General features: G+C 41.9%; 1 protein-coding gene across 2 annotated transcripts in view; it reads right to left on the bottom strand.

The window, feature by feature from the left end:
- Nucleotides 1-1,943: 1,943 nt before the first annotated feature.
- PLXNC1 (plexin C1) overlaps nt 1,944-24,664 on the bottom strand; it is a 70,236-nt gene continuing 47,515 nt past the window's right edge. For both annotated transcript variants that reach the window (XM_014249107.2, XM_014249108.2), the window contains 10 exons: nt 18,268-18,445; nt 17,094-17,197; nt 12,872-12,926; nt 11,808-11,839; nt 11,613-11,720; nt 9,506-9,669; nt 8,917-9,064; nt 6,988-7,128; nt 6,821-6,895; nt 1,944-5,194 (listed from right to left, as the gene is read on the bottom strand). In XM_014249107.2, coding sequence (XP_014104582.2) covers nt 5,090-5,194; nt 6,821-6,895; nt 6,988-7,128; nt 8,917-9,064; nt 9,506-9,669; nt 11,613-11,720; nt 11,808-11,839; nt 12,872-12,926; nt 17,094-17,197; nt 18,268-18,445 — 1,110 coding nt within the window. In that variant the 3' untranslated portion in view covers nt 1,944-5,089. The remainder of the gene's footprint in view (nt 5,195-6,820; nt 6,896-6,987; nt 7,129-8,916; nt 9,065-9,505; nt 9,670-11,612; nt 11,721-11,807; nt 11,840-12,871; nt 12,927-17,093; nt 17,198-18,267; nt 18,446-24,664) is intronic.

The following is a 24,664-nucleotide window of genomic DNA, read 5'->3' on the forward strand; positions in this document are numbered from 1 at the left end:
GTCCACATCTAGATTGTTATTTTGATGCAGATAAAAGGATAAAATGAAATTTGAAAAGCTCTGAAAACTTCTATTTGCTACCCTTGACAATGTGCCCCTTGTATTTCTATAATGGGAATAGGCAATAATTGTTTTTTCAATATATTATAGCAGAGATTAGTATAACAAATTGCCTTCACCTTATGTAAATGTAAGTCTGTATTTGTTCCTACTCTAATTTATCTACAACAAAAATATTTATTCTAGGTTAAATATATTTTTTTTTCAGTTCATTATCAGTCCACTAAAAGAAATTTTTGAATGATAAATTATTTATCTAAATTTTTTTACTCAATAATCCAATAATGATGACTTTCCTGGAATTGCAGGAACTTTTCATCTGGGTTTTCTTTGTTTGTATTTGGGTTGTTGTTTTCAAAATAGTGTAACAAAAATGTGGGACAGTGCAAATACACTGCAATCTCTTGTGATAGGTTATTTAGTATTGTTAGACTGAAAGAATAGCAAAAGAATGACACTGGTGTTGTCTTAACTCTTCTCTCAGAGGCTGCATTTTTTCATTTTCCACAGTGTGTAAGTATAAGGCTTTGTCTTGGCTCCAGCCAGGACAGGGTTAATTTTTGCAGTTGGGGGGGGGGTCGGGGCGGGCCATGACTGGGAGCTGGGGTTATTCTACACCACCTCATTTTCCTGGGTCAGGGGGAGGAGATCCTTCTGGAAGGAGCATGCCAGGCTCCATGTAGTGAGCAACCATGTGGGAGTCCGCCTCCCTTTTACCCTCTGTCATTAGTATTGTTGCTGTTACTGATCATTTTCTTATCTCATGGCTGTTTCCAGTAAGGGGTTCTTATCTCAACCCATGATCTTTACTTTTTCTGCCTTCAATTCTGCTCTCCACCCCGTCCGAGGGGAGGTGAGGAGGTGAGGCAGTGGGACAGCAGAGCATGGTTTCCAGTGTGTCAGAGGGAGAACTAAATTGGGGAATACCATTCCCGAATCAGGGCTGCACATTCTTGGGGAATTTGTTAAACTTCTCTGAGGAAAACAGTGTAGCTATTAGAAGTAACAGAAGCTATTTCTGCTGCCTCCTGCAGTATGAACTTGTACAAAGTAACTCTCTGTGCCTGAGCCAACTTTGCCAAATGGGATGGTCACCAGCATCTACCAGCATGGAATGGTTGCAAAGAGCAGCTGTCGGCAGCTTCATGTTTCTGTCCCCAGGTACAGCCGTGTCAGCAAGGTGCTCTCTGCTGTCAGGGGGCAGGGGATGTTTATACAAACCAGGTAAGATTTGCAGGGCAGAAAAAGGGTAATGGCAGGAGTAAGAATGATGGTCAGTACTAGGTCTAGTTGGTGAACTTTCCCAGTTGGTCTCAGGCTTTTTGTGTGAAAGCTTATTTTCTGTCCCTTAAGCACCTTCTCCTGAAAGAGGGATTATTGGGTTATCATACTTTGTAACACTTTCAGTTTTTTTAAAGTATTATCACCATCAGTCTTTAAGCAGTGCAGTTGAAGTGCAAATCCTGAAGGCTGTGTTGGAGGTGTGGCAGGCACTGCACCATCAGCCTGTCCCTGGCCTGTTGCTGCTTCCCACAGGTGGGAAGGCAGCTGGGAATCCTCCAGCCCAGGGAATCCCCCTCCATTCAGACTGCAGGAGGTAGGTCACTACTCAGCAGCTGCTGGAGTTTAGACCAGTGTCTCCCCTCCCCAGCATCACCAGATGCTGTACTGTACCTTGCCGTTCCTCTTCCCAGTTTCAGTGTGATGAAAGTGTGCTGTGCTGACCTGCATGGTTCTGTCCTGGAGCCTGGCAGGGCTGGAGCTGCAGCACTTTTTTCTCACCTGATGCCATTCCTTGTCTTACACTCCATTCCTTGCATGACCTTGCATTGTTACCAGCTGTGTTTGCTTTCTTGTAACCATTTTAAAGTACAGAATCAAACTAACCTCCAAATGCTTTTATTCTAGATAAACCCATACAAACACCAACATGTATTTGTCATTTGCACTTTTTTTAACCATTCATTTTAAACAACAGATTAACTTCTGTACAACAGGAATTACTTTACACATTAGTAAGATTTGACTTCAAACTAGATGACTGCAAAATAATGCTCTGTAAGCTAGTGTTAGAAACACGCTGTTTGCCATAGCAGTTTGCCTGTAAACATGGGAAAGTAAATTGAAGAGAAGTTTGCTTTTCATTTCTGAGGATGCGATTAGAACTGTTGTGTTGCTGTAATACCCATAAGAGTCAGAGGTGGTTATTTTTCTCTGTGTAACAGTAATGGCAAATTGCTGATACGGAAGGTGTGCCAATGTTTTGTGTGCTGACCCAAACCTACCAAAAGAGCCACAATCACTTAATTATACTTCACATCACTTTGTGAGATCCACTTGATGGGTTACAAAGTCCCAGTATGACTTAAAAATGGTTTACTAACAGAGTGACACTGTTTAGGAGGCTTGAATAAAAGGCAATAATCCTATTCCAGGCTGTAGGTAAAGCTACAGGGCCTGCTTCAACACATACTTAATCTCTAGAAATCATTAAAGCTAGTGTAGCAAACAAGCAGTAGTACAAATACAGAATAGGACTGATTTTCATTTCCTCATCAATATAAACACATATAGTGAAGTTCACAGGATCAGACCCACGCAAACAGATTATATTTTACAGCTTTTCAAGCAGAAATGTTGGAGTTGTTTTTTCTGCCTGTACAGAAGGTTACTGTTGAACAAAACTATCACAGTTCATTTGAATGCACTGCCAGCAAACACCTGAAGTAGAAGAGAACTAACTGGAAAGTGTAATCCGCTCCTGCCTCTCCTTCAATATCAATTACTGTGCTTTTTCCATTTATTTGATGCTGCCTTAAAAGGTAAGATTAAGAACAGTAAAAATCAAGCCCTTACGTGCAGGTATTCCAAGCTTAAGTGCTAGTCAAGCCACAGTCCACTCCTTTAGGACAGAGGGCAAGATAGGGTAGAGGTGGGTGGGTTTTTTTCCAATTAAAATTGAACTTATCAAAATACATTGTGCCAGGCAGAGAACTGCTGAAAGTACTGCAACATTGTAGTGCAGTGTCCTGAACAAAGCCATACATTCCATCAAGTATAAAGTGTAAACTCAATAGCAAGTGTAAGACTTGAATTAAAAAAAAAAAACAAAGCCATCACAGTATGGGTTGGTTGGTGGCTGCCCTCCTCTGATACGCAGGAGGAACAACTTGTGCAATCACATGGTAGGGAGGAGGCAGACCAGCAGGACCGTGTTTTTGGGTTTGCTTTTCTCCACATTAACAGCCCGCACTGCTTCTGCCACAGGTGGTTGGCGTGTGCTGGCACTGGCTGGCCATGGGATTGTGACCAGAGCAGGCAGCATTAGCACCGATGCCTGAGCCCTGGGACTCCTCCAACGCAGCACGGTGTGACCCTCTGTGTGACCTTCCGCTGCCTGGGAGCCCTGCGCAGCTGCCTCCGGCTGCTCACAGCCCCAGCCCTGGCTTTCTGTACCAAACCTGGGCCATCTGTGCCATTCGCAGCCTATGGCACCTTTCCCACTGCCAAGGCAGGTGACAGCTCTTCCCTCTCCTGTGGGCCACTGTGCCAGACCACTCACCTCCAATGGTATGGAAATGTATCTCCTTGTCATGAGTGCCTTACCTCAAATCTAAGGGCACGTGACAGCCTCAGAATGTGCCTCCTGTGACTGAATCAGAGTCCATGGTGACAAACCATTTCAGCTCTGTCGTAGAGGGTAGGGTTGTGCTGGTGCTGTAGCAGAGCTGGAGCCACAGCTGCTCCTCTGTGGCTTTGCTCAGTAGCCACTGCACCAGCCTCATCCCAGCAGCACAGCCATGCCCTTGCTTTCCAGCTGGGCCCACTTTAGCCACCAGTGCAAATGTAATGGGCCCCTTCCTTCCAAAATGGCCAAGCCTCAAAATACCCCAGCCAGACTAAGGCAGACAGTTACCCCACCCCAACCCCAGCACGTTTATATCAGTGTCTCAAACACCAGTCTTTCTGTTCTTAAATCTTATTAAACCAACCTTTGACCTGACCCCCATATGCTGGCTTTAGGTCTGTGAGGCCCTTGTACACAGATGGCAAGGCTGGCCAGGACTGTCAGCGCTGATGCGTGGGCTGATCATGCACCTGAGTACAGGTTTGTGCACCAAAGTGCAGCCATCGTCAGCTGCTTCATCAAATCACAACAGTGTCCTGATGCAGTGCATTTTCAGCTGTGAAACTGCTCCCAAGTGTTTCACAGCTTATTTAAGGATGGAAAGGTCAAAAATGTAAACACAGACTGATGGTGGCTGAATGCCCTTCTCCAAAAGCCTCCCCTTATCTCTTCCCCTCAGTGGTTCGCTTCACTTCGGACATGGAATTTCTAACCTAACAAAGGGAAGTCCTGCCATGTGGCATTTGGCTCTCCAACCTCAGACCCACTGTGTATACTAAACACATTTATCCTAAGTGCCACTTTGGTGCCAGGTTGTTGTTGGGTTGTTTTTATCTCGTGGTGGTTTTTTTTTTGTTTTGTTTTGTTTTGTTTTTTTTTAGGTTTTTTTTTTTTTCTGAACAGGAACCAGCGAACATTTGACTGGAAGGAAGGAAACTGCAGCTGACCCGTATTCTGAAGCCGGAGCTCACTCTCACAGTTTGCCAAGCTGCTGAAAGGATGTGGCGAAACATCAGCCTTTTCTCTTACAAAAAAGAGGTAAGCAACGTGCAAGTTCATGTGGGCAACTCTGAACTTACAGTGTATTTTGCACATCTCCTATGACCTTATTTTAAAGTAAGCAAAAAGCTTACTAGACGGTATTTTTGACCAAAAGGCTATGTGTGTTCAAGTACCTAAAATTGCTGACCCTGCCAACATTAGGTCACTTTCACATGCCCCAGTGTGAATATGTAACCCTGCCCATATTTCATTCCCAATCGTAGATTACTTGGAATGGTCAGAGTGGAGAAGAGTGTCCAAACATTTCAAACCCTGTACATATAGTCAGTCAAAACAGTTTTGGGAGCAGTAGCGCTAATATAAAATCCCCCACAGTGATGCTGTGAGTCAGTGCTCCGCTCAATGCCATTTGCATTTTTTCTTTTCATCAAATAAGGCTTTTACTTGCTGGAGCTGTTTCTGGACTTCTTCAAACCCCCGTTCTCGCTCAAGTTTGCTGACAATCTGTTAACAATTAGCAAAAGAGAGAATAATTTTTTTAATGCTTATTTTACTTACTATTTTTTAAAGCCTGCTTTTCTTTACTCTAACAACTACTGACAGAAAAATCCACTCAGTGCCTGCCTATCTGTAAACATTCTTTTCCGACTTTAACACTTTATTTTGGTAGTTTTCCTTTCAAGTCATTCTGATCACAGGATTTGCAACACTTCCACAAAAGAATGACTGAGCCAAGCAAAAAAACTCAAAACAAATTCAACACATGCTCATCTCCCAGAGCGTGAGGCAAGGCCAGTGCTCCAGTTTTTACCCTAGAGAAGATTTGCAAGTGATATTTTATTTCTCTTCCTCTGCCCTATAAGCTGAAGGCAATAAACTGTCTCTTTTCCTCTAACTCACCCACTTGGCTCCAGCCCAGGTGATAGAATGGAGCTGTCTGAAATCTCTGCTGGCAACGCTATGCAGGAACAGGTCTCAGTAAACAATGAAAGAGGTTTAGCTACTCCCAGTCAAAAGCCAGAGTGGGAAGAGCAGAGGGAAGATTTCCTTCTAAGGATGGCCTAAGTTTAGCCAGTACTAGCTTCAAAAAAGCAAAAATGGGGACTTAAGACTAGACAGTACACTGAATTCTCCTGTATCAATCATTTAAATGAGATTAATTAAGGGTGATACCATTTTGAGTATCATCCCAAGCTTGTGTCAATAGGTGAATATTTGATGCTGAATCCAGATAATTTGAGATGTTAGAGATCAGAAGTGGTAAGCCAGCTAACAGGTGACTGAGAGCTGGATGACTACAGCAAACGCTGGTGCTGTGCTGCTGAGGATGAAAGAGAGAAAGGCCTGGTTGCTGGGAAACCCAGACAACCTGCTGGAAGCATAAGGAGGCCTTCAGGCAACACACCCCAGCTGGCTCTTATCTGAGTCCCTGCACAGGCACACGCGGCCTCTGTTAAGGATGCTGAGCAAAATGGAGTGGAGAATCCTATCATGCAAAGTGGAGGACGGGAATTTTCTTAGAAAGCAGTTTAGAGGTAGCCTGTGACTAAGTACTTTCAGCTGAGAAAAGATTTCTTTTGTTTGTAATAGCAGGGACTGGAAACTATAGCTGCTTCTTTTTAAGAGAAAGACTATTAGAGCAGAGCATTAAGAGGGCTATGATGGGAAAGAAGCAGACACCTCTTGCTGTAAGGCTGTGTGCTCCACGGAGGTGTTTGCACTGACTGTTAAACTGAGAACCCTGGTGCTACAGTCTAATCTGATTTCTGAACCTCCAGGGAAATGGAGCGTGTGCACAGGAGTTGTGACAGGCATTTGCAGAGACTCTGCAAACACAGTAAAACAAGAAGTCTCGACTATATAGGAACTTCCTCAAAACTGCAGGGATAATGTTATTGCTATTGTCTCTGTGCAATACAGCATTGACAGTACAGGTGCACTAACAAACCTTTGGCCTGTGCCCTCTTGGATGGGTGGGGGCTCCAGCCCCTCACAGCTCAGCAGAAGCAACAGCCTTGGCTGCATTAAGGAGGGGCTGCCTCTGGAATGGTACCCAGCAGGTCACACAGCCCTTGGTTACTGTGTCAAGTCCCACATTAAAGATTAAGCAGAAATTACAGATGTGCTTACCTCATCATAGTATTTCACTATGTATTTGTAGATTTCAAACAAGGCCACTTTCTCATTAAATTCATTTTCATGTTTCTAAAACAGACACAGTTCTGGTCAGATATTTCTCCTTTAAAAAAACAAAACTTAACATGAAAGCAAATGAAGTTGTTGCCTCTCAACCATACCTTAGATTCCTGAGCTAGAAATTCTTCAACCTCTGCAGTGGTCAATGGAGGCAGATCCCGGATGGCTTTGTAATATGCTTTCACCTCCTTCTTGTAGAGTGGAATGTCTTTAGCATAGAGAAGTTTATTTGTTGGTGCTTCCTTAAAAGAAAAAATTTGAAGCCTCGTAACTTTTCGCAGCACAGATTTCCTAAGGTTCCACCTCCACATGGTTAATTGCATCTAATTGTGTCTGTGTGACTCATTTTTCTTTGCTGTGGTTATATGCAAGGAACCAAGGCTATGAAACAAAGATGCAAACCAGAGGCAGGACCTCACTAAGTGTCTTGTGTTTCATGACAGTTGCTGTGTAATTATTTCTATTGACATCATCAGTTCCTCCTTACAGATCCCTAGACCTGAAAGATTGTGAAAGCTGAACCAAAGGGCCTGAGGCTGATACCCTATTTACATACAGGATTCAGCAGTACTGCTGAAAGGGAAGTTCCCCAGCAGTGACACACCAGAATGTCTTGATAGCTGCTGTCCTGGCAGATGTTCCCCTAAATCTCTTTGGTCCCTTCTACTCTTTTCCCTCTAGGGTTTGAGAGCATGGAGAGCTGACTGCCAGACATGCACAGCCAAACAGATTTTTTTTTTTCATGCCAGGACTTCAACAATCCAGGTCAGCACTGACCTACCTGGGAGTTTTAGGCTCATTTGAGGAAATAAGTGATGCTTGTGATAGGAGCCAAAGCCTCACCTGGAAAACTGATTTTCAGAATGTAAAAGTGGGGGTTGGTAGTTTCTTGTTTAAGTTCTGGGCAATAAATGACACAACCATGTGATATCTTGTCACCACTGTTTCCAGTGTGTCGAATGAAGTAACTTAAATGTTTGTTTTATAAATGGCTAAAAGATGCTTCAAGATAAAAACCTAAAAATCATAAAAGTAAATATGATTTAGTACTAAAAGGTCACAAGATGTTTACTGCATTGCAAACCTTTAGCAGGTTTCAGCACCCCTTTTCAAATACCTTACAGGAGCTATTGTTTCAACAATACTGCACAGTGTGTTTTAAGTACAGAAACCTAACAACAGCTCATTTGCAGTTTTTCCATCAATGAAGTGATGTGATTAGCTTTAATTTATGGTACTTCACTCCTAAAGTAAGATAAATAAGCACAAATTTTCTATTTACCTTTAACAGATGAGCAGTTGGATTAGATCACATAGGATATTAGTCCATTTTTATATAAATTCTTTTAGGCTAAAAAGTCTCTAGCCTGTTTTTTTTTGGTAGTATGAGCCTGAACAAAAGCTTTCTGCTTTGGTCCAAACAAAAGGAAAATACCCTGGGAAAAAATGAAGTATTTCTGATCCCCAGAGTTCTGGACACTATACTAAAGAATTTTTGAATGTAAGATTCCTGAATTTGTTGTTCCAGCAAGTAATTTTGCAAACAAAAAGGGAGCAGCTAATATATGTGAAAGGAAATGTTTCAAACTTCAGAGGTCTTTCAGTATTCTTACAGTTTCCACTAGCTTATTGTGTGAGTTTTCTGCACACTGCTGTGTGGCAGACAAAATTTGGACTACTTATCAAATAATGTTAATACTTTTAAAGCCTTTGTTTAAAACTACATTAAAACCTTAAAATTTCCACCTTCTGCCACCTATTGTGTAAACACACTGTGCAGAACTGAACTGCAGAGAAAACAAGCAGCAGTTAGCTATAAATAAAGCATTCTCATAGCTTTATCTGTCTACTGGTGAATTCTTCAAAATCTCAGGAGACAGAGCAACGAGGAATAAAAACCCAGCTTAATTAGGCCCCTGACAATTCTGCCCCCAATATCAGCAGATCCAGGATTTCATCATCTTAATCATTATACAGTTGAAAAAGAGATCGGTTGAGAAAGTAGAAGAAGACTGGAGGGGCAGCGTTACCTTCCCCAGTGTCTGTTCTGCAAGAGAAAAGGCATCCATGAAAGCTTGTGCGATTACAGACAAACAGCCATCTATGTGAGAAGTCTTCTTAATATCAAAGACAAACTGGGGATTCTTCAGTATGTTCACCCAGAAGCGAAGAGGAAGACTAGACAGGAGGAAGAACAAACATCTTTAAAATCAACCACTCAAGTAGCACAACTGCTTTAAAATGGTCCTTGATTGCAGCTGCACTCATGGAACAAAGCACAAACCTGGCTGCTTCTTCACGCTAACAAAAGGGGTCAGAGAACAAAGGCTACAGAGCAAACACATCTGTCAGGCACCCAGCTTCAAATAATGCTCTCAATCTGCAGCTACTTCTTTCAGAGTGTGAAGTCGATGTGCAGACTGCACAGACCTGGAAGCTCTGGTGGTTTGTGTTGTATTAAATCAATACACTAAAATTACTGTTAACCACAAAGCCAGACCACATCTTATTCCCAGTCATGCCCAAATCTTACTCTTCTGATCACACGTGACACATTCCATTTTTGCAAGTACATTTTCAGAAAGCACACACACCCCTGCATAGATGCCATGGGTATACCTGTTAGTTTTCCATATGTGGACCACATCAGGATCAGTAATTTTTTTGCTCTCAGCCTGGGCATCCAAAAAGTCAAAAAAGTACTTGATGGCAACTGGTGCTTTATTGTTGGGTAAACTCCAAATGCTCCTGAAGAGCTTTTCAACAACTGAATGAATTGCAACCTGAAAAGTAACAAGTTAATATTTTGTTACTATTACACGAGAAAAGAACAGGATATTTTACCTCAAAAAGCTGTGTGCCCAGACACATAGAAATTACAATGTGCTTGTGGCAAACATCAAAGCCATAGGTTATTGGCAAACAAGACAGTAACAAAAATGAAATTAAAATACACCACAATGAGCTCCTTCCATGTCTCACATGTCCTGTTGCTCTGCTTACAGGAGAATCATGGTGAACTCTGTAATAAATCACAGGTGGGAAGAACCACTTGGGCTAATAAAGACAACATCAACTCTTGGGATCCTGTTGCCACTGTTGCTAAAAGTATTTGGAATTTGTGACTGGAATTAAGAGGGAGGTGAGAAAAAGCTGTTTAGCCAGTTTCCTAGGGCACTGGTCTTCTAGGTGCCATCTGTGACACACGCTCAACACATGTGCTTATCAACACTTCACAGCCAAGTGGCTCTGGCACTTCATCTAATTCTAGGATAACAGCTTTGGGTGCTACAAGACACTAATATTAGAGAGAAGAACTGAAAACTGGGTATTTCTGATACAAAAGTGAAGATATTTGGCTCACTAAAGGAAGGGTTTGGTTGCTGCTGCACTCACTGACATAATCAGAGAGTATTCATAACTAAAGGCAAACAACACACTGTTTTGTGCTTTTTTTCTTCACATCTGTTCTGAAGCTCCTTCAGCCCAATCTTCTCTTGACAAGGATTTAAGCATATCCCAGGGCCTTGATGAACAGGGCCAGTTCATTTCATGCGGTAAACTCTGCAGTTGGGTCTGTGTGCATGTATGGGAGAAAGGGGAGCCGAGACAGAGATGGTGAGATGTAATTTCCTTTAGTGCACAGCCTCTAATGAGAGGAATTTCACAGCAAAGGATATCACAGCTCTCTTGTTCAGGGAAGTGTCCTGCTTCGGAGAAGGAGATGATTAATTTAAAGCCCTTTAAAATAATTGTTTCTAAAAAGCCTGATCTTTTCTTCTATGCCTTAGTCTTCCACCATAAGACATTTACGGTTTACTCCAGCATTTCCTGAGGGCTCATGATAGTTTTCACAGGTAATGAGAAATGACCAGTCTTCAATCTCATTTTGGGGACTGTCCCAAATTACTTCAGATGCTACTGACAACCTAATTAAATAATGATTTTTAGATTTTTAAATGCAAGAAGGTTATCATCATCATCCCTTCAGGCCTCTTGCACAATTCTCAGTGTTGTGCACCCATTAATATTTTATGCAATATGCTGTTGGTAAAAGTTTTCTAGCCATTTTGAGTAAGTCAGAAACGAGATGACAGTACCAGAGGGAGTGGGCAGGACTTATTCCTAAGCAATGCACATTGTAAAAATTAGGTAGTTATATTATAAATCCTAAGGACCTTTCTTTAAAAATTAATCTAAAATTAAAAAATAATTAAAAATTAATATTAATATTATAATAATTAAAAATATTTTGAATGCCTAATCTAAAACCTTAACAGATTATATCATTTTGTGGGCATTATCTTGTGAAACTCGGGCTTCATAAATTGTCTCTAAGCTGGAGTGAGAAGATTGTTAACTGAAAGCTGTCATTCCAGAGGGGTTTATTCTCACTCTATGGAACTCTGGTAAAACTCACTTTCCATAAGCTAAGTAACAACATTTTTTTTTAAACCTGAGAAAAAGGTTGTGCTTACTGAGGAGATACCATGTGAAATCAGACAATTTTAGAACTCTAGTATTAGAAAACCTGAAATGTGCCTGTCTTTGCAAGTGGTCATACCCCATAGTTAGCACAGTGATTTTTATATGCTATCTTTTAATTTAACATTTGATTTACACACAGGAAGTCTTGTACAATTTCTGGTTTAATTTGTGTTTCTGTTATGCCGAACTAGCCAAGCCAACATCAGCCCTCCCGCAAAATACAGCCTTTACAGTTTACCTTAGTTGACAAAAGTTTTGTGAGATACATTTCTTTCACTTTGAATTTTTGCTTTCCTTTGTGACCTGCTCCCTTCACATCTTTATTTGCTTCTGAGTCTGGTAAAATCTGTCATGAAGAGATTAGAGAGATTACACAGATCCAAATACAGCTCAGTATTAAATCTACCATTAGCAGTGTAATGATTCAACTCACCAAATGACAGTGTTCATCTGAGTAGTCCACATCTAAACAACAAAAGCAGAGAGCAAACAGCCATTAATAAAACACACAGCTACAAGCTTGTGAGTTCTGCTGAGCTCTGGGCTGTGCAGCAGGGTGCATCCAGGATGCCAAGCAAACAGTCAGTGTCATCCTTTCCTGCCTGCAGTGTGGGGGAAGCCTCTGAGAAATGCACAGACCCTGTGCACCTCTCTAGTGCCAACCTGTAGTTTGGACCACTACGCTACGGCATCCTATCTGCTGCTGGGGTAAGCTGGCAGCAATCACAGCTCCTCTGAAAGGAGGACAAGATGAGATGATTGCAGTGGTTTAAGTCTCTGAGAGTGCTGAGTGCAGGTGGGCTGAGGTCAGGCTTGAACACAACGGCTGGGAACAGACAATCTCAGTTTTGCTGAGGGAGAGGCCACCCCAGTGAGATACACATTTCTCCTACTTTGATAATAAGGAAACACATGTTAGGAGTGTGTTTCTTCACAGGGGCTACAGAAAGCTCTCTCCTCATGCACCATCTGGGTGGGAGCAACCTGCATCACAGGGCTAGGTGAGATGAACTGGCCTCCTGTAAGCACCCTTTATCTCCTGACATGTTGTCGAGACAGCCAAGTCAAAACTTTCAGAAACAGTCAAGAGAATAAGGACAATTACCAAACAGTGGGGGTTTTATCATTCATGTTTCTGGACAGTGCAGCACTATGTCTGTGATGCACAGTTCTGGCCACCAGGGAGAAAAAGACATACTCCCTCTCTTTGTGTCACCTGGGCTTCCCTGTCCTGCTTTCCTGCCTATGAGCCTGTATCTCTAAGCATTCATTTGCTGGTGACTGTAAGCCCTTCTGTCCTTCTTTCCTTTGCCTTCTTTCCTCCTTTTAGGCCCACTGTGCCTGCCAGAGGCCCAGAGCCAGGGCTCTTAATTTGGCTCAACAGTATCAAAGCACCAATTTCTCTGACCTCCTATTGACCAAGATCTCACAGCTCAGTTCTCTGCATTCCCAACCATTCTGCACTGAAGTTTAAATAGGTCGCAGTCCCTTTGTTACCTGATCGGGTATTTGCCTTCTTTTTGAAGACTTTTATGGTTGCTCCATTTGAAATCTGAAAGAAAAAACAAACAAATCATGCTGAAACAAAAGTGCTTAGAACTCACAAAAGCTTCAGTTTCATTTCCTCTGTCCCTCATCCTATGGCAGTGCAGGACAGCTCTCTACTCTCACCACAGTGTGCACGGCCTTCAGCAGGCAGCCAGTGCTGGGCTTTCAAGCACAGGCAGTAGCTGAACTTTCTCAGCATTACCCAGCCAGATGAGAAGGCACCTCTTCCAGTGCACCAACCTTGAAGATCTTTTCCTTCCTTCAATTTTTCTGGTTCAGCCCATATGTGGACATTTTCATTTTCATGTACTGCTCTGTGCTGTTTCTTGCATCCATTTTTTTACAGAATGCTCAGACTAAATTCTCTGCATCCACTGCCATAGGATCCCATGGGAAAGTGAGGCAGAGAGGTGCACACAAAGGTGAATTCTCTTCTGGCCCCCTTTCTTTCAGCTCAGTCTGTTCTACCCATGTCCTGTGGAGGGGGCACTTTGAGGGTTTAGCCTGGTGCTCCCAAGAACTATTTTCAAACTGAGCAAAATATTTATACACCGTAAGATCAAGATCTGTAGCTTACCATCTTGGGATTTCTAGGAAAAAGGTATCTCCTCTTTCCCTGAATTTATAGTGTTGCCAGGATGTTACACATTATCTTTAAAACAAACTGGCAAGCCATGCTTTTATTGTCAAAGAGTAACTAAAAAATGGCTCCCACTGAGAACTACACCACTGCTCTGCAATCAAATGTTGAGTCTTGCCAAGTTCTAGTGTACTTGCCTCTATAATTACAAAAACAACCGGCCAGTTCTAGGAAGGGATCTCTGCCAAAATAATTTAAGTGTTTTTTAAACCTTGGCAGCCAGCCTGGTGTGAGAAACCAGTTTAAACATTAAGATACTCTATCAAAAGCTGTGTCTTGTGCCAAAAAAATCTGCACTTACATTTGCTCCTGGAAAGTAAATGCAATCTATTTTATGATTTTTTTGCAGAGCTTCCATCTATCATACAGACTTTCAGAACTATTTTAGACAGCACAGAACACTTGAAAAACACACTACAAATAGGAATATGCTCTAAGGCTAGCTTGTGAGGGGATACAAACACCCAGACAGTCCTCCTACTTGGCCCTGAAGACAGATAAACAAGAACAGTGCTACCCAGCAACTTACCCCCCTCCCGGAGCAATGTGGGCCACATGCTGCCTCCATTCCCTCCCCAAGAAGTAGGAGGGCAGCTCAGTGCTGAAATGTGTTGAGTTCTGTCCTGAGGGAGATGGGCAGAGCTCAGAGGGAGAACTGCGCTTCCCTCCAGGAATCGGAGGCATTGCTGCAGAGCAGCCACGACCAAAGCCTGCACACTAGGTTTTATTTTTGGGACAAATTATGCTTTTAGCAGTGAGTAGACTATGCTTTTTCCCTTCTTTGTCATTACTGCAGCAGCCATACTTGCTGTTTTTTTCAGTGTGATCCAATAAAAAAAAAACAAACAAAAAACCCTTATTTTTGCATCTTGCTGTCTACATCACTTGGTCCTATGGACACCTCAAAAAATCTTTGCTTTGTCAGGTGTGTTATTGAGGGGGACACACAGGGAGAGGAGAGATCTCTTCCAATCCAGACAACATGGAACACAGCTACTTTTCAAAACAGAAGACATGGTAGTGTGGCTCTATGCCTCTTGTTCCCCAGGCCTCCTGTCCTCATTGTAATCCAGTCCTTGCCAGTGAGCTTCCAGGATCACACTCAGTTTCACTCCATGGGGCCCTGCCTGCTCCGGGAACGTGTGATACTTGTATCAGTTGGGAAACTGGAGATCTGTGACTGGACAGCAGATCTGAGAGTGACTTCCCAGCTCTCTTCTTTTGTGGGGAATAAGATGTCAAGATAATGAGTAACTTTCTTGTCACGGCTTGTGGTTATTCTCATGGATGTGACAGTACAGACCACATAAATAAACCTATCAATAAACCTCCTAGGAACCAAAAAATTAGAGCAAAAGTAGCACACAGGCCAGAGGCATAGGAGAGTCTAACAGTACAGTGGATTTTTTCTCTTCACAAACATTACACAGAAGTGCATTCTTGTAGAAACTAAAACTACATTTTCAAGATCGATTGGTGACTCTGGGACCTTCAGAACACAATCCTCGTGCTTCAATGTCTTAAAAAGATTTGATGGCACTTCCCAATTTTGAACATCTGGTTGCTTTCCAGCATTTAAGGCTGGCAAACAGAAAGAAAAATTCAGGCTCATTCCAAAACTCGAGGCATTGTTGAAATATAAGTAGGAATTTCTCAGGCAATGTTACTGCCCTCACAGAATGTATGTAACGTTCCTTTTTCTTGCTATCTAGACACTTTTGATTCCTTTTTGCATCAATATGCATACAAGAAAACAAAGGAGATATGCTAATGGCTAATACTTGCCACTAAGCCACTGCCTAAAGCACCACTGAGTTTTTGCCTAAAATGTACATTATTTTGTCAGTGCCAGAAAATGTGAACTAAAATACTGAAGAGACATGCAGTGCAATTTCCATAAGGCAGCTGCTAAGCTATAATTAGTGTAGTTATAGCTTTGCAAAAACAACTGAGCCTCCTACCTAACTTGCATCTGCAAGAAACCCTTGCCTGCAGAAACCTCAGACAAAACAAGGGCTGGGACAAAGATACCCAGGGATGACAGAGACCACTGGAGCAGACTTATTTGCCACGAGGTCTGACATCCATGAGCCACAGCATGCCATAAGCTCCAGACATGCAAAAGGCGGCTGGGAAAAGCAGAGAGCACCTGCAATAGCTGCCTGTGGTAAAGCGGGCAGGTACACATTAGACAGAAGTTCAAACACCTAATCTAATTCAAATCTAAGCTGACCTTTGCTGCACAGGTTCAAACTGCAACACTACAATGTCCTAATTTGTACAAAATCTCTACAAGTGCAGTGGAGGAGGTCACATGTTCATCTATAGATTCAAGACAGGCACAGGAAAAGCCACTGGATGATGACTCGGGACATCTGCGACCCCTGTGAGGTAAAGAGAGCAACAAATGCCTACAGAAATCTGTAAAGTGACTCCAGATGAGCTTGCTTTGCATCTAAGCAGCCTTGTTCTCTGCCCAGGATACAAAGTCCTGCTAGGGATCCTTGTTTCTCTATGGATGGCACAGTATTTGCTCATGCATACAGCAACATGTTCCATGTTGGCTCAAGTTCCTCAGCACCATACTGCACTGCACAGCACAGACCTACAGCAGCAAAACTTTTAAATAAATAAAAATTTATGAACATGTTAAGAGCCAGACTTTCAAATACAACGAGGCATGAGGAAAGATCTGTAAAAGCACTCAGCATGATAACATCAATTTCCAGAATCTATCTGTAAGCATCACGTGTGAACTTTCATATCACCTGAGGCAAATCACCTGCTGCACATTTCCCTCCAACATTTCACTTTCTATTTTGACTGGTGTCACTGAAAACTCCTTAGAGGAGTAATGCTGCTTGCTATGCTTTCCCAGTGTGCTACACCCAGGAGGGTTCTGCCACCAATTGCAGTTTTGTGTGTTGTTGCAATGATGGACAGATTATTGCAGCATTGCAAACAACTGCTTTATAGGTGCAACTGGAAGCAGAGGGGAAGACTTATGGTACAAGTGCCAACAGCAGATGGAAGCAGAAACAGAGAGAGAAAAAGGCAAGGAGATTGACACAGGAGGTATCAAGAAAAGAGGGAGAAAAGCCATCAATCCTTTTTATTCTGACTTGCAATGAGATTTCAGTAGAAATTTCAGAGAAGTATCAATACTGCCTGTTCAGATAATCAAAATATGAGGTGGGATGAGGTAAACAGTTGCTCATGGTGCAACAAAAACTCAACAGTAGAGACTCAAAAAGACCCAAGGCAACGTTCATAGCTGGAAATCAGATTCTGTTTTAAATTACATGCTTGACAGAAGTAACAGTTTACCTGATATGTTTGAACCAAGCAACCCTGCAACAAGGAAACCTCTGAAAAGTAACAGAAATCATGACTCATTGGCAAGAAAGTTGTTTGCCACACAATTCTTTCCTTCTGTTGATGCTCAGCTATGACTTCAAGCTGTGCAGATCACATTTGAGAGAGCTGTGGAGAAACATCATCTCAACTCATTGGTGTGGCTTCAGTGCTTACCTCATAGTGACCGATGGTATTTAGTTTCCTTATCCCATCCTCCATCACCTCTGAGGAACCATCAATATCTAACAACTCTCTTTGCTGCTCCTCAGACACAAGTTCTGCAGTATGACAGCAACAGAAAACAATTACACCCCAATGGCATTCTCACTGTACAGATATTTGTAAAGAAAAACAACACCTAACTATTTTGGACCAGTGACTCCCAACTGAGCTGCTTCTCTGTATCCTTGTGTTAGGTCATGTGAAAGTGCACTCCCACACTTCTGATTCCTTTTCTGGGGTGACAGCCTGGGTGGCTTCCCTTTCAGCAGGTTTTGGTGCTTTAAGGCAGCTTTCAGAAGTGCTTTCACCTAATCACTATTCTGTCGCACAAGCCTGACTAGAAGACTAGAAGAAAGGCTCCACATCTAAGAGATCACTAAAATGAGCTGTACAAGATTGACATAGTATTTGTGAAGGGTGGTCAGGCACTTGTAAAGTATATAGACATCAAGACATCAGATATGAAAGTAAATTATGAGCAATTTCCAACACAGAGTCTGAGAAGGTGAGGAAGTATAGGCATCTTGGGGAGCAAGTCCAGGAGGTGACAAATGCCTACAATATAGAGTTTGTTAGGTTTCCCACTAGGATACGTAGGAAGTGGTATGGTGGTGATAGCTACAGACCTTGGGCTCTTGAAAACCCAACAAGGAAAGGTGGTTTGATTCATCTACTGGAACAGCCTTATTTACATCTGTAGATACTGTAGGTGACTTTGTGAGTCACAGGCGAACTATTATATAAATCTAATCTGACTATAAAAAAGATTTATTTGAAGGCTCTTCTGATCAAGGGTAATGTAGGCCTGTAGGAAGGAAGGAAGGGAGGTAGGAGGAATAGTAGATCGGGACTAAAATACTCGATAATCATGATGTCATCTTTTCCACTGATAAAATGCAACAATCAGCTGTGCTTAGGTGGACAGGCCAGCCCCAGAAAAGGAAGTGAAGCAGTGTTCTAACTGGTAACATAAATGATCTAGTTTTTGCCTCAAAATTCCTCATGAAAGCTACGTTCTGTATGAACTCTGAAAAGAAACAAAGCCAAAGGTAGGCATTCCTAATAAGAAAACTCCACAACAGACCAGTAAACTACATGAAAATACAACATAGTGACATTCTCTTACCAAGACCAATTTCATCCAGCTGAAGACCATAGAGAAAGCCATTCTTATTAAAGAAAGCCTGAAGACTCTTCTCCTTGGCTTGGCCTATGGTGTCGCAGTCCAGAACATTAACTTGAATAGTTTGACAGGCATCTCCACTCTCGTTTTCTGGGATTTTTTCAAAGATAATGTTCACTGTCTGGGGAAAGAAACGTTATTCTGATTTACAGGGAACACCTGGCAAAGGAAATCTACAAACTCCTGACAGATTTTCAGCACCTGAGAGATTTTCAGCATATTTATTAATAAAGCTGTTTCAAATAAAGATTGTTTGAAGGAATTACACAAAGAAGCATTTAGAATTATTCCTGTTCAAAAAAATGAAAAAAGAAAGATATATAGCAATATATTTCCAAGAGTGTATTTTGTCTTCTGTTTTTGTGCAAATGTATTTCAGTGAATTACAAAAAAAAAAACAAGAGAAGAGGAAGAATTACAATGCATGTTCTAAAAAAGCAGTTCTTTTATGTAAAATGAAAGCCTTAACAGCAAAACTGTAAGTGACAAGAGATCTGATAAGGTTGCTGAGTAAGTAGTCATGGTAAGCATGATTGATTCTGAGTGGATAGAAAGCAGTGTTAAAATGCATATTTACACCAGCAGATTATGCTGAGTGCCTTATATCACACAGAAATACACCTTCCCTGGAGGTGTCAGCATCTGTCTACGTACAGCCCTGTCTCTGGAGGCAGCACAGACAGGGCTGCCACAGAAGCAGTGAAAAGAGAGCATGTTGCAGCAGATAGACTCCAAAGTGGTACAGAGCTGCACAGAAAAGTGCATAGTGTTCTGTTAGTTGTTATTTCAGGTCAAATACCTATGTCTGGTTACAGTACCTCTATCCTTTAGCTCACAGCTACTCTTGGCTGGGACACAACTCCTCTGCTAGGCTGCACAGGAGCTGAGTAGGGGCTGGAAGGAGGTGCCAGTGACACTGAGTGACCATCTCCAGGGAATGTTTTTTTTTGTCAGGTCGTATTTCTGATCAGGTCAAGCAGATTAACTGCTAGAAGGCAGGGAATCAGGGACGAGCACAGAATTGCTACTGCCAAGCAATAACATCAAAAATTTCCAGTGCCACAGCCTGCTCTGTGCAGTGAAATCACTGTCCAGCTACATGGATACAGATGTTCTGCTGGAGATGTCTTGGGACAGAATTAAAACCAGTGTTTTAGGTGCCAGCACTTAACTGCAAGTGGCATAGGAAAATAAATGTACCCAAACCATTCTGGCTGCTGAATGGTTCTGGTATAACATTTATCTTCTGACTAAAATGAGAGGTCTGCAGGTGTGACTCTGTGAAGGACTGAGCATTAAAACAGGAAGCAAGTAAACCATTTTTCTTCTCTGCTGTCATGTGAAGGAAAGAACTTCTGTCCATGTTGTTGCAGGGACAACTTTTCTATCTTCTTAGAAAAATAGGTAGTTATTAATAGTTCTAGAATAGTATTTTCTGCTTATTGCACAGCAAGAGCTGTGTAATGTGTAATTACAACAGGTTGCTGGTAAAAAAAAATTAGTCCAACGCAACAAAAATTGACTTTACTGTCTCTACAGAAGCAAAGGGAGTATTAAAAACAGGGTTGCATAACTATGAACGTCATGATTTAAGAAAGACTAGGATGTAACTGAAGTAATAGGGAACAACTTGATCAGGACACTGAGACGTTTAATTGTGAGGAAAATGAGTCCATGGAAAGGACAGATGGAACAAGAGACAAGAATATGTGGGAATTGCAGACGGAGAAGCAGACTGGACACCATGCCTCAGGTTGGGATTTCATGCAGAAAATTAGTAAAAAATATATTGGCACAGCAATGAGGGAGTCATGCTTGGTTAGGCCCACAGACCTACTGAACAGACAGCAGTCCTTGACTCTGACTGCCCTGAGGTCATGGTCTTGTAGGATTAAAATGCGGACAGGGACTAACTGTATTTTGTCCTTGGAAAACTCATTTTAATCAGTCTTTGCCCCTTCTAGTCTCTGAACTGATCTTTCTGAACTAGCTTCTCACACTTAAACTGACATTGATTTGGCTCTATGCCCTTGGAAGCATTCATACCTTCAAATGATCCTTTCCTTCTACATGGTTCTTACACTGCAATATTCATGTTCCTGCTCCTGCTTCATTTCCCACTCCTTTCAGACCATCAAGAGGAACTGTCTTATTTCTCTTCCTCCTTTCCTTTTCAGCACATGCTCTTACACAAGCTCCACAGGAATGTGCAGCCTTTTCAGTCATTAGCACATGAGAGCCCTCCCATTCCTGCTCCATTTGCTGTAGGATGACAAGACTGTAAAAAGAGAGTAGTCATCCTTCATGTAGGTGGAATACAAGTCATGTACGGACTCCTTAAGTGAAAGTGTGAGGATAATAGGAATGCTTTATAACTCAAAAGAGTGGTCAGATGGGAAGGAATATTTAAACACATAAAAGTCTCTAAGCCATGAGAGCCACATGGATTTGCTGATATGATTTCCTGCAGAAGTTAAGTGATGAAGCAATTGATGGGGAGCTAGGAAAGCCAATTATTATTAAGTTGTCCCTCTGCAGCTGAAGTTTTCATAAATCAGATTCAACCTGTCTGACAGCACAATCCCTGGCTTTAGAAACCATTAATCAGAAGCTGACAGTCACAATCACTATATTTAGACACATAGTGTAGAACTAGAAAAAGAAACAGAAGTTATTGTAAAATTATGAAAGCCCTTTTATGATCAGCTCTGGAGGTCAGAAAATACCTGAGAAACCACAGGACATGTGAAAGTCACAAGATAATATCATCAAGCCTTTTTCTAAGCTCTCTCACTTTGCAGAGGAAACAAAAATACTATTAATTTAGGGAAAGGTTCAGGAGAAAATTATAGGACCTGGTTCAAGCTAATAATATCTACAGATGAGACTTCATGCACTAGAAATTATGACAGCAAGACAAAATCACAGTACTCTTCAGAAAAGCTTTAACATGGGTTGCAAGAATTGTTAAAGGCTACTTAAGGAGAAGGTGGCACCTGCAACTACGTGTAGAGGAACTAGCTTGGAACCTAGCTACAAGACAGGAACTAACTTAAAAAAATATATTTTCACCCATGCAGTCACAGAAATATTGACATTTGAAGACAGTGTTTGCAGGTGGCTTTTCAGATTTCTAGTTTCCTTGAAAATTAATTTCACACAATGAATTATTTAGCAGAGCTATTAATAAACATAGCAGATAATAAATGAGATCTGGCTTAATAAAGTAATGTGACAATATCATATTTTCTTAGAAATAAGAAACAATAATTTGGGCTATGCAAGGACTCTTATTCATTACCCCATGCATCAGCATTATTATCAGCATTGCATCTGAACAAATCATATTTCCTTTTAGCAGACAGATGGAAAAAACCAAAAAATCCCCTTTTGATTGGTGAAAGGTAATTTAAGAGTCTACCAGGATGTGCCACGTAACAAAACTGCCTTAAAACTACTCCTGTCTCCCAGACTATGAAATACAATCAACAGGAAAAATCAGATTGATTGCATGATCCTTCTGCAGCAACCAGAACAGTCACCTGTGAAGAGGTTATAGAACAGTTATACAAGGGTTAGCCAACTGGCACAAAAAATGGTGCAGGAGTTACATTTAGGCTAGAGGGGCACTACACAAAGGAAGGGTTGTGCTGTTGATGCTGCAGTCTGTCTCTAATCCAGAGGACTCTCCTGCAGCCAACATCTGCACTGCTCACAATAGTGAGGGCTGCTGTGTTCTTTTCTGCTGACAAAAATCCACATATGTGTATGTAACACACTTTTAATAGCTTCCTTATCTCTCACAAAGTGTGACTAATAATACCACAACGATGATGTCTTATTAGGAAATTGGTTTCCTTGTCTCTGCTTTACTCCCTTACAGCCCACCCACTTTTTTTTAACACCCCTCTTTTAACTGATAAAGCAGTTGAACACTTTAAGCAACCCTCCACTACATGGCTTTGCTTCACTTTTAATAAAAGGCAATTGTATGAACAGGTGAATTAGGTAATTTCTTCCCATCTAAAAATGCAAATACATTTCAGCAAAGCATTCAACAGCCCAAATGCATTTTTTAAAATATTTTTTTAAAATAAGCAGTGACTACTCAAAGGAATGCTGAAGCACCAAGTCCACCACGAGAAGTCTCCCCTGGTTTCTCACAGGAGATATATCACTGAGAACATCTCCAAGTCCTCTGACAGGCTTCCTTCCTGGAGATCTGCCCCCTAAGACAAGACAAAACTACCTAGTCATGGTGACTAAGCTGTGGACCCCTCCCTGCCTCAGGATCCCATGTTATCTCCTTGTTAACTATTGGTCATCTTACTCCGGTCTCAGACCATTGGTCCCTTTTCCAATTCTCCCCTTCCCTATAAAAACCCCAGTCTTTTGCCCATATCAGGGGTAGATCATCAATGGCCCCCTTTGCTGAAGCCTGCATTAAAGAACTGGAACGCCACATGATCTCCTGTTTGTCTACACACAGCTGGGGTAACCCATGAACAGAGCTGGCTGGGCTGATCTAAGCTGATCACTGCAAGACCAGAAATCACTTCTAAAAGAGCTGTTCACTTAAGCCTCTGCTCACGCTCCTGAGGGTTACCCCTGGGTGGAAACTGCCTGGAACCCCAGACAGTGGCTCCTTCCCTGGGACGTCTATCTGGGTTTGCTGCTGGCAGAACCAGGGGTCAGACAGATCCCCAGACCCAGCCGCAACAGCCTCCCATTCCAGGCTGGCATTTTCTATTCAAAATGAAACTCTTCAGTGAAATGCTAACACTCAGCTGTGGAGTGCACTTCTTCATCAGTCATTGAGCAAATTATCTGCCGAGGGGTGCAGCTGCTTGTCTGCCTGTGAGAAAGCAGACTTGCTTCCTCAGCCTGAGAAAAGGATCCATGACACATCCAAGTCTCTTTCAAGGCAGCTTTATTTCTCAGTACTCAAATATAAGCACAGCACGAAAGAACACAGATTCTCAGCCCATACTTGACCAATGCTTTTAGAAGCATCTTTCCTTCAATTCCTCCACTTGAGCATGTACTTCAGCAGCCTATCTCTGTTCAATGCCTTTCCCTTTCTAGCAGAGACGGTTAACAGTAGGGTGTTGGGTGATCCAAGGTCTGTGGCCTTTTTAAAAAGGCATGGGGCCCTGCCAGGAAACAGCTCTAACACTGTAATTCAAACACTACATGTTTCTAGGTTCTCTTTTTTTTCTGGTTACAAATGGCCTGAATTTTAAAAAAAATCTCTCTTGGATCTGTAGAGCTCACCCTTATTTTTAGGAGGCTGTCTGTGTCCTGCTTTTACTGGTTTGGAACTCCCAAATCCTGAAAGGAGAGATTCTCATGCAGAGCACCTACACCTTTGTTTGTACCCTGTTACTGATTTGAAAATTGAACTGTCTACCAGATGTATCCCTGTATCTTCAAGGGCCTACACAGCTTAAAAAAGTCTGGACACCAAATGTCTTCAGATTTTCTTCACCATCTGTATATCACCCTCTTTTTGGCTGTATTTTTAGGCTTTGCTCTGGAGAGGTAGATTTTAATGTACTGCTATTGTAGGGCTGGAGAAAGGAGCAAACCAAAATACCAACAAAATACTGCATGACTCAGAATGTAACTGCAGTCAGCAACTGTACAAATGTACTTGAAAACTCAGATCAGGATTTATTCCATTTAGAAAACAAAACCTCCAATCCTTTAGGCAGAAATGTTTTTCCACAGTACGGAGAAAACACTTGGTTGCCAGTCTGTAAGCTCACAGGTCCTGCATGTCAGTGCAGTGCATCTGAAATGGTGTTAGAGAAGAAAACTGACTACTTTCTCTTTAGCCTCCTGTTAAATGCTATTTTTGAAGGGAAAATGTGCACAGCTGGCTTGCTTGCTTCCTCAGCCCAGAAAGCCTCACCACTCCACCTAAGTCTCTTTCACAGCACCATTTTAGCTTCCAGCATAAATCTCAGATAAACCACCAAACAAAACCATTTCCCAGTCCAGCCAGAAATAGTCCTTAACTTCATCTCTACAATTTTATTGAAGGATTCCTCTCTCCTTTTGTGATGGTTTTAAAGGGAACATTCAGCACTTCTCAGCTAAGCCCAAGGAATGCTGCACCTAAATGAGGAAAGCTGATCTATATTAACCTTATAGCTGTATCATTATCTCCTATTCAAAAGCAGGAATACAAAGTACAAAGGCAGGAAACAAGGTTCAAGAAGGGCTGTGGGCTCTCACTTCCTCATCCATCTGCAGTGCTCCCCAGTGATAACAAGTCCTTCAGACCACTTACCTTCTCTCCTCTTCACTGCAGGCTGACCACAAGACCCTATCACTG

This window comes from Pseudopodoces humilis, chromosome 5 (assembly GCF_049639895.1).
Source record: "Pseudopodoces humilis isolate 2021_Gansu_Grassland_sample_001 chromosome 5, ASM4963989v1, whole genome shotgun sequence".
Lineage (NCBI taxonomy): Eukaryota > Metazoa > Chordata > Aves > Passeriformes > Paridae > Pseudopodoces > Pseudopodoces humilis.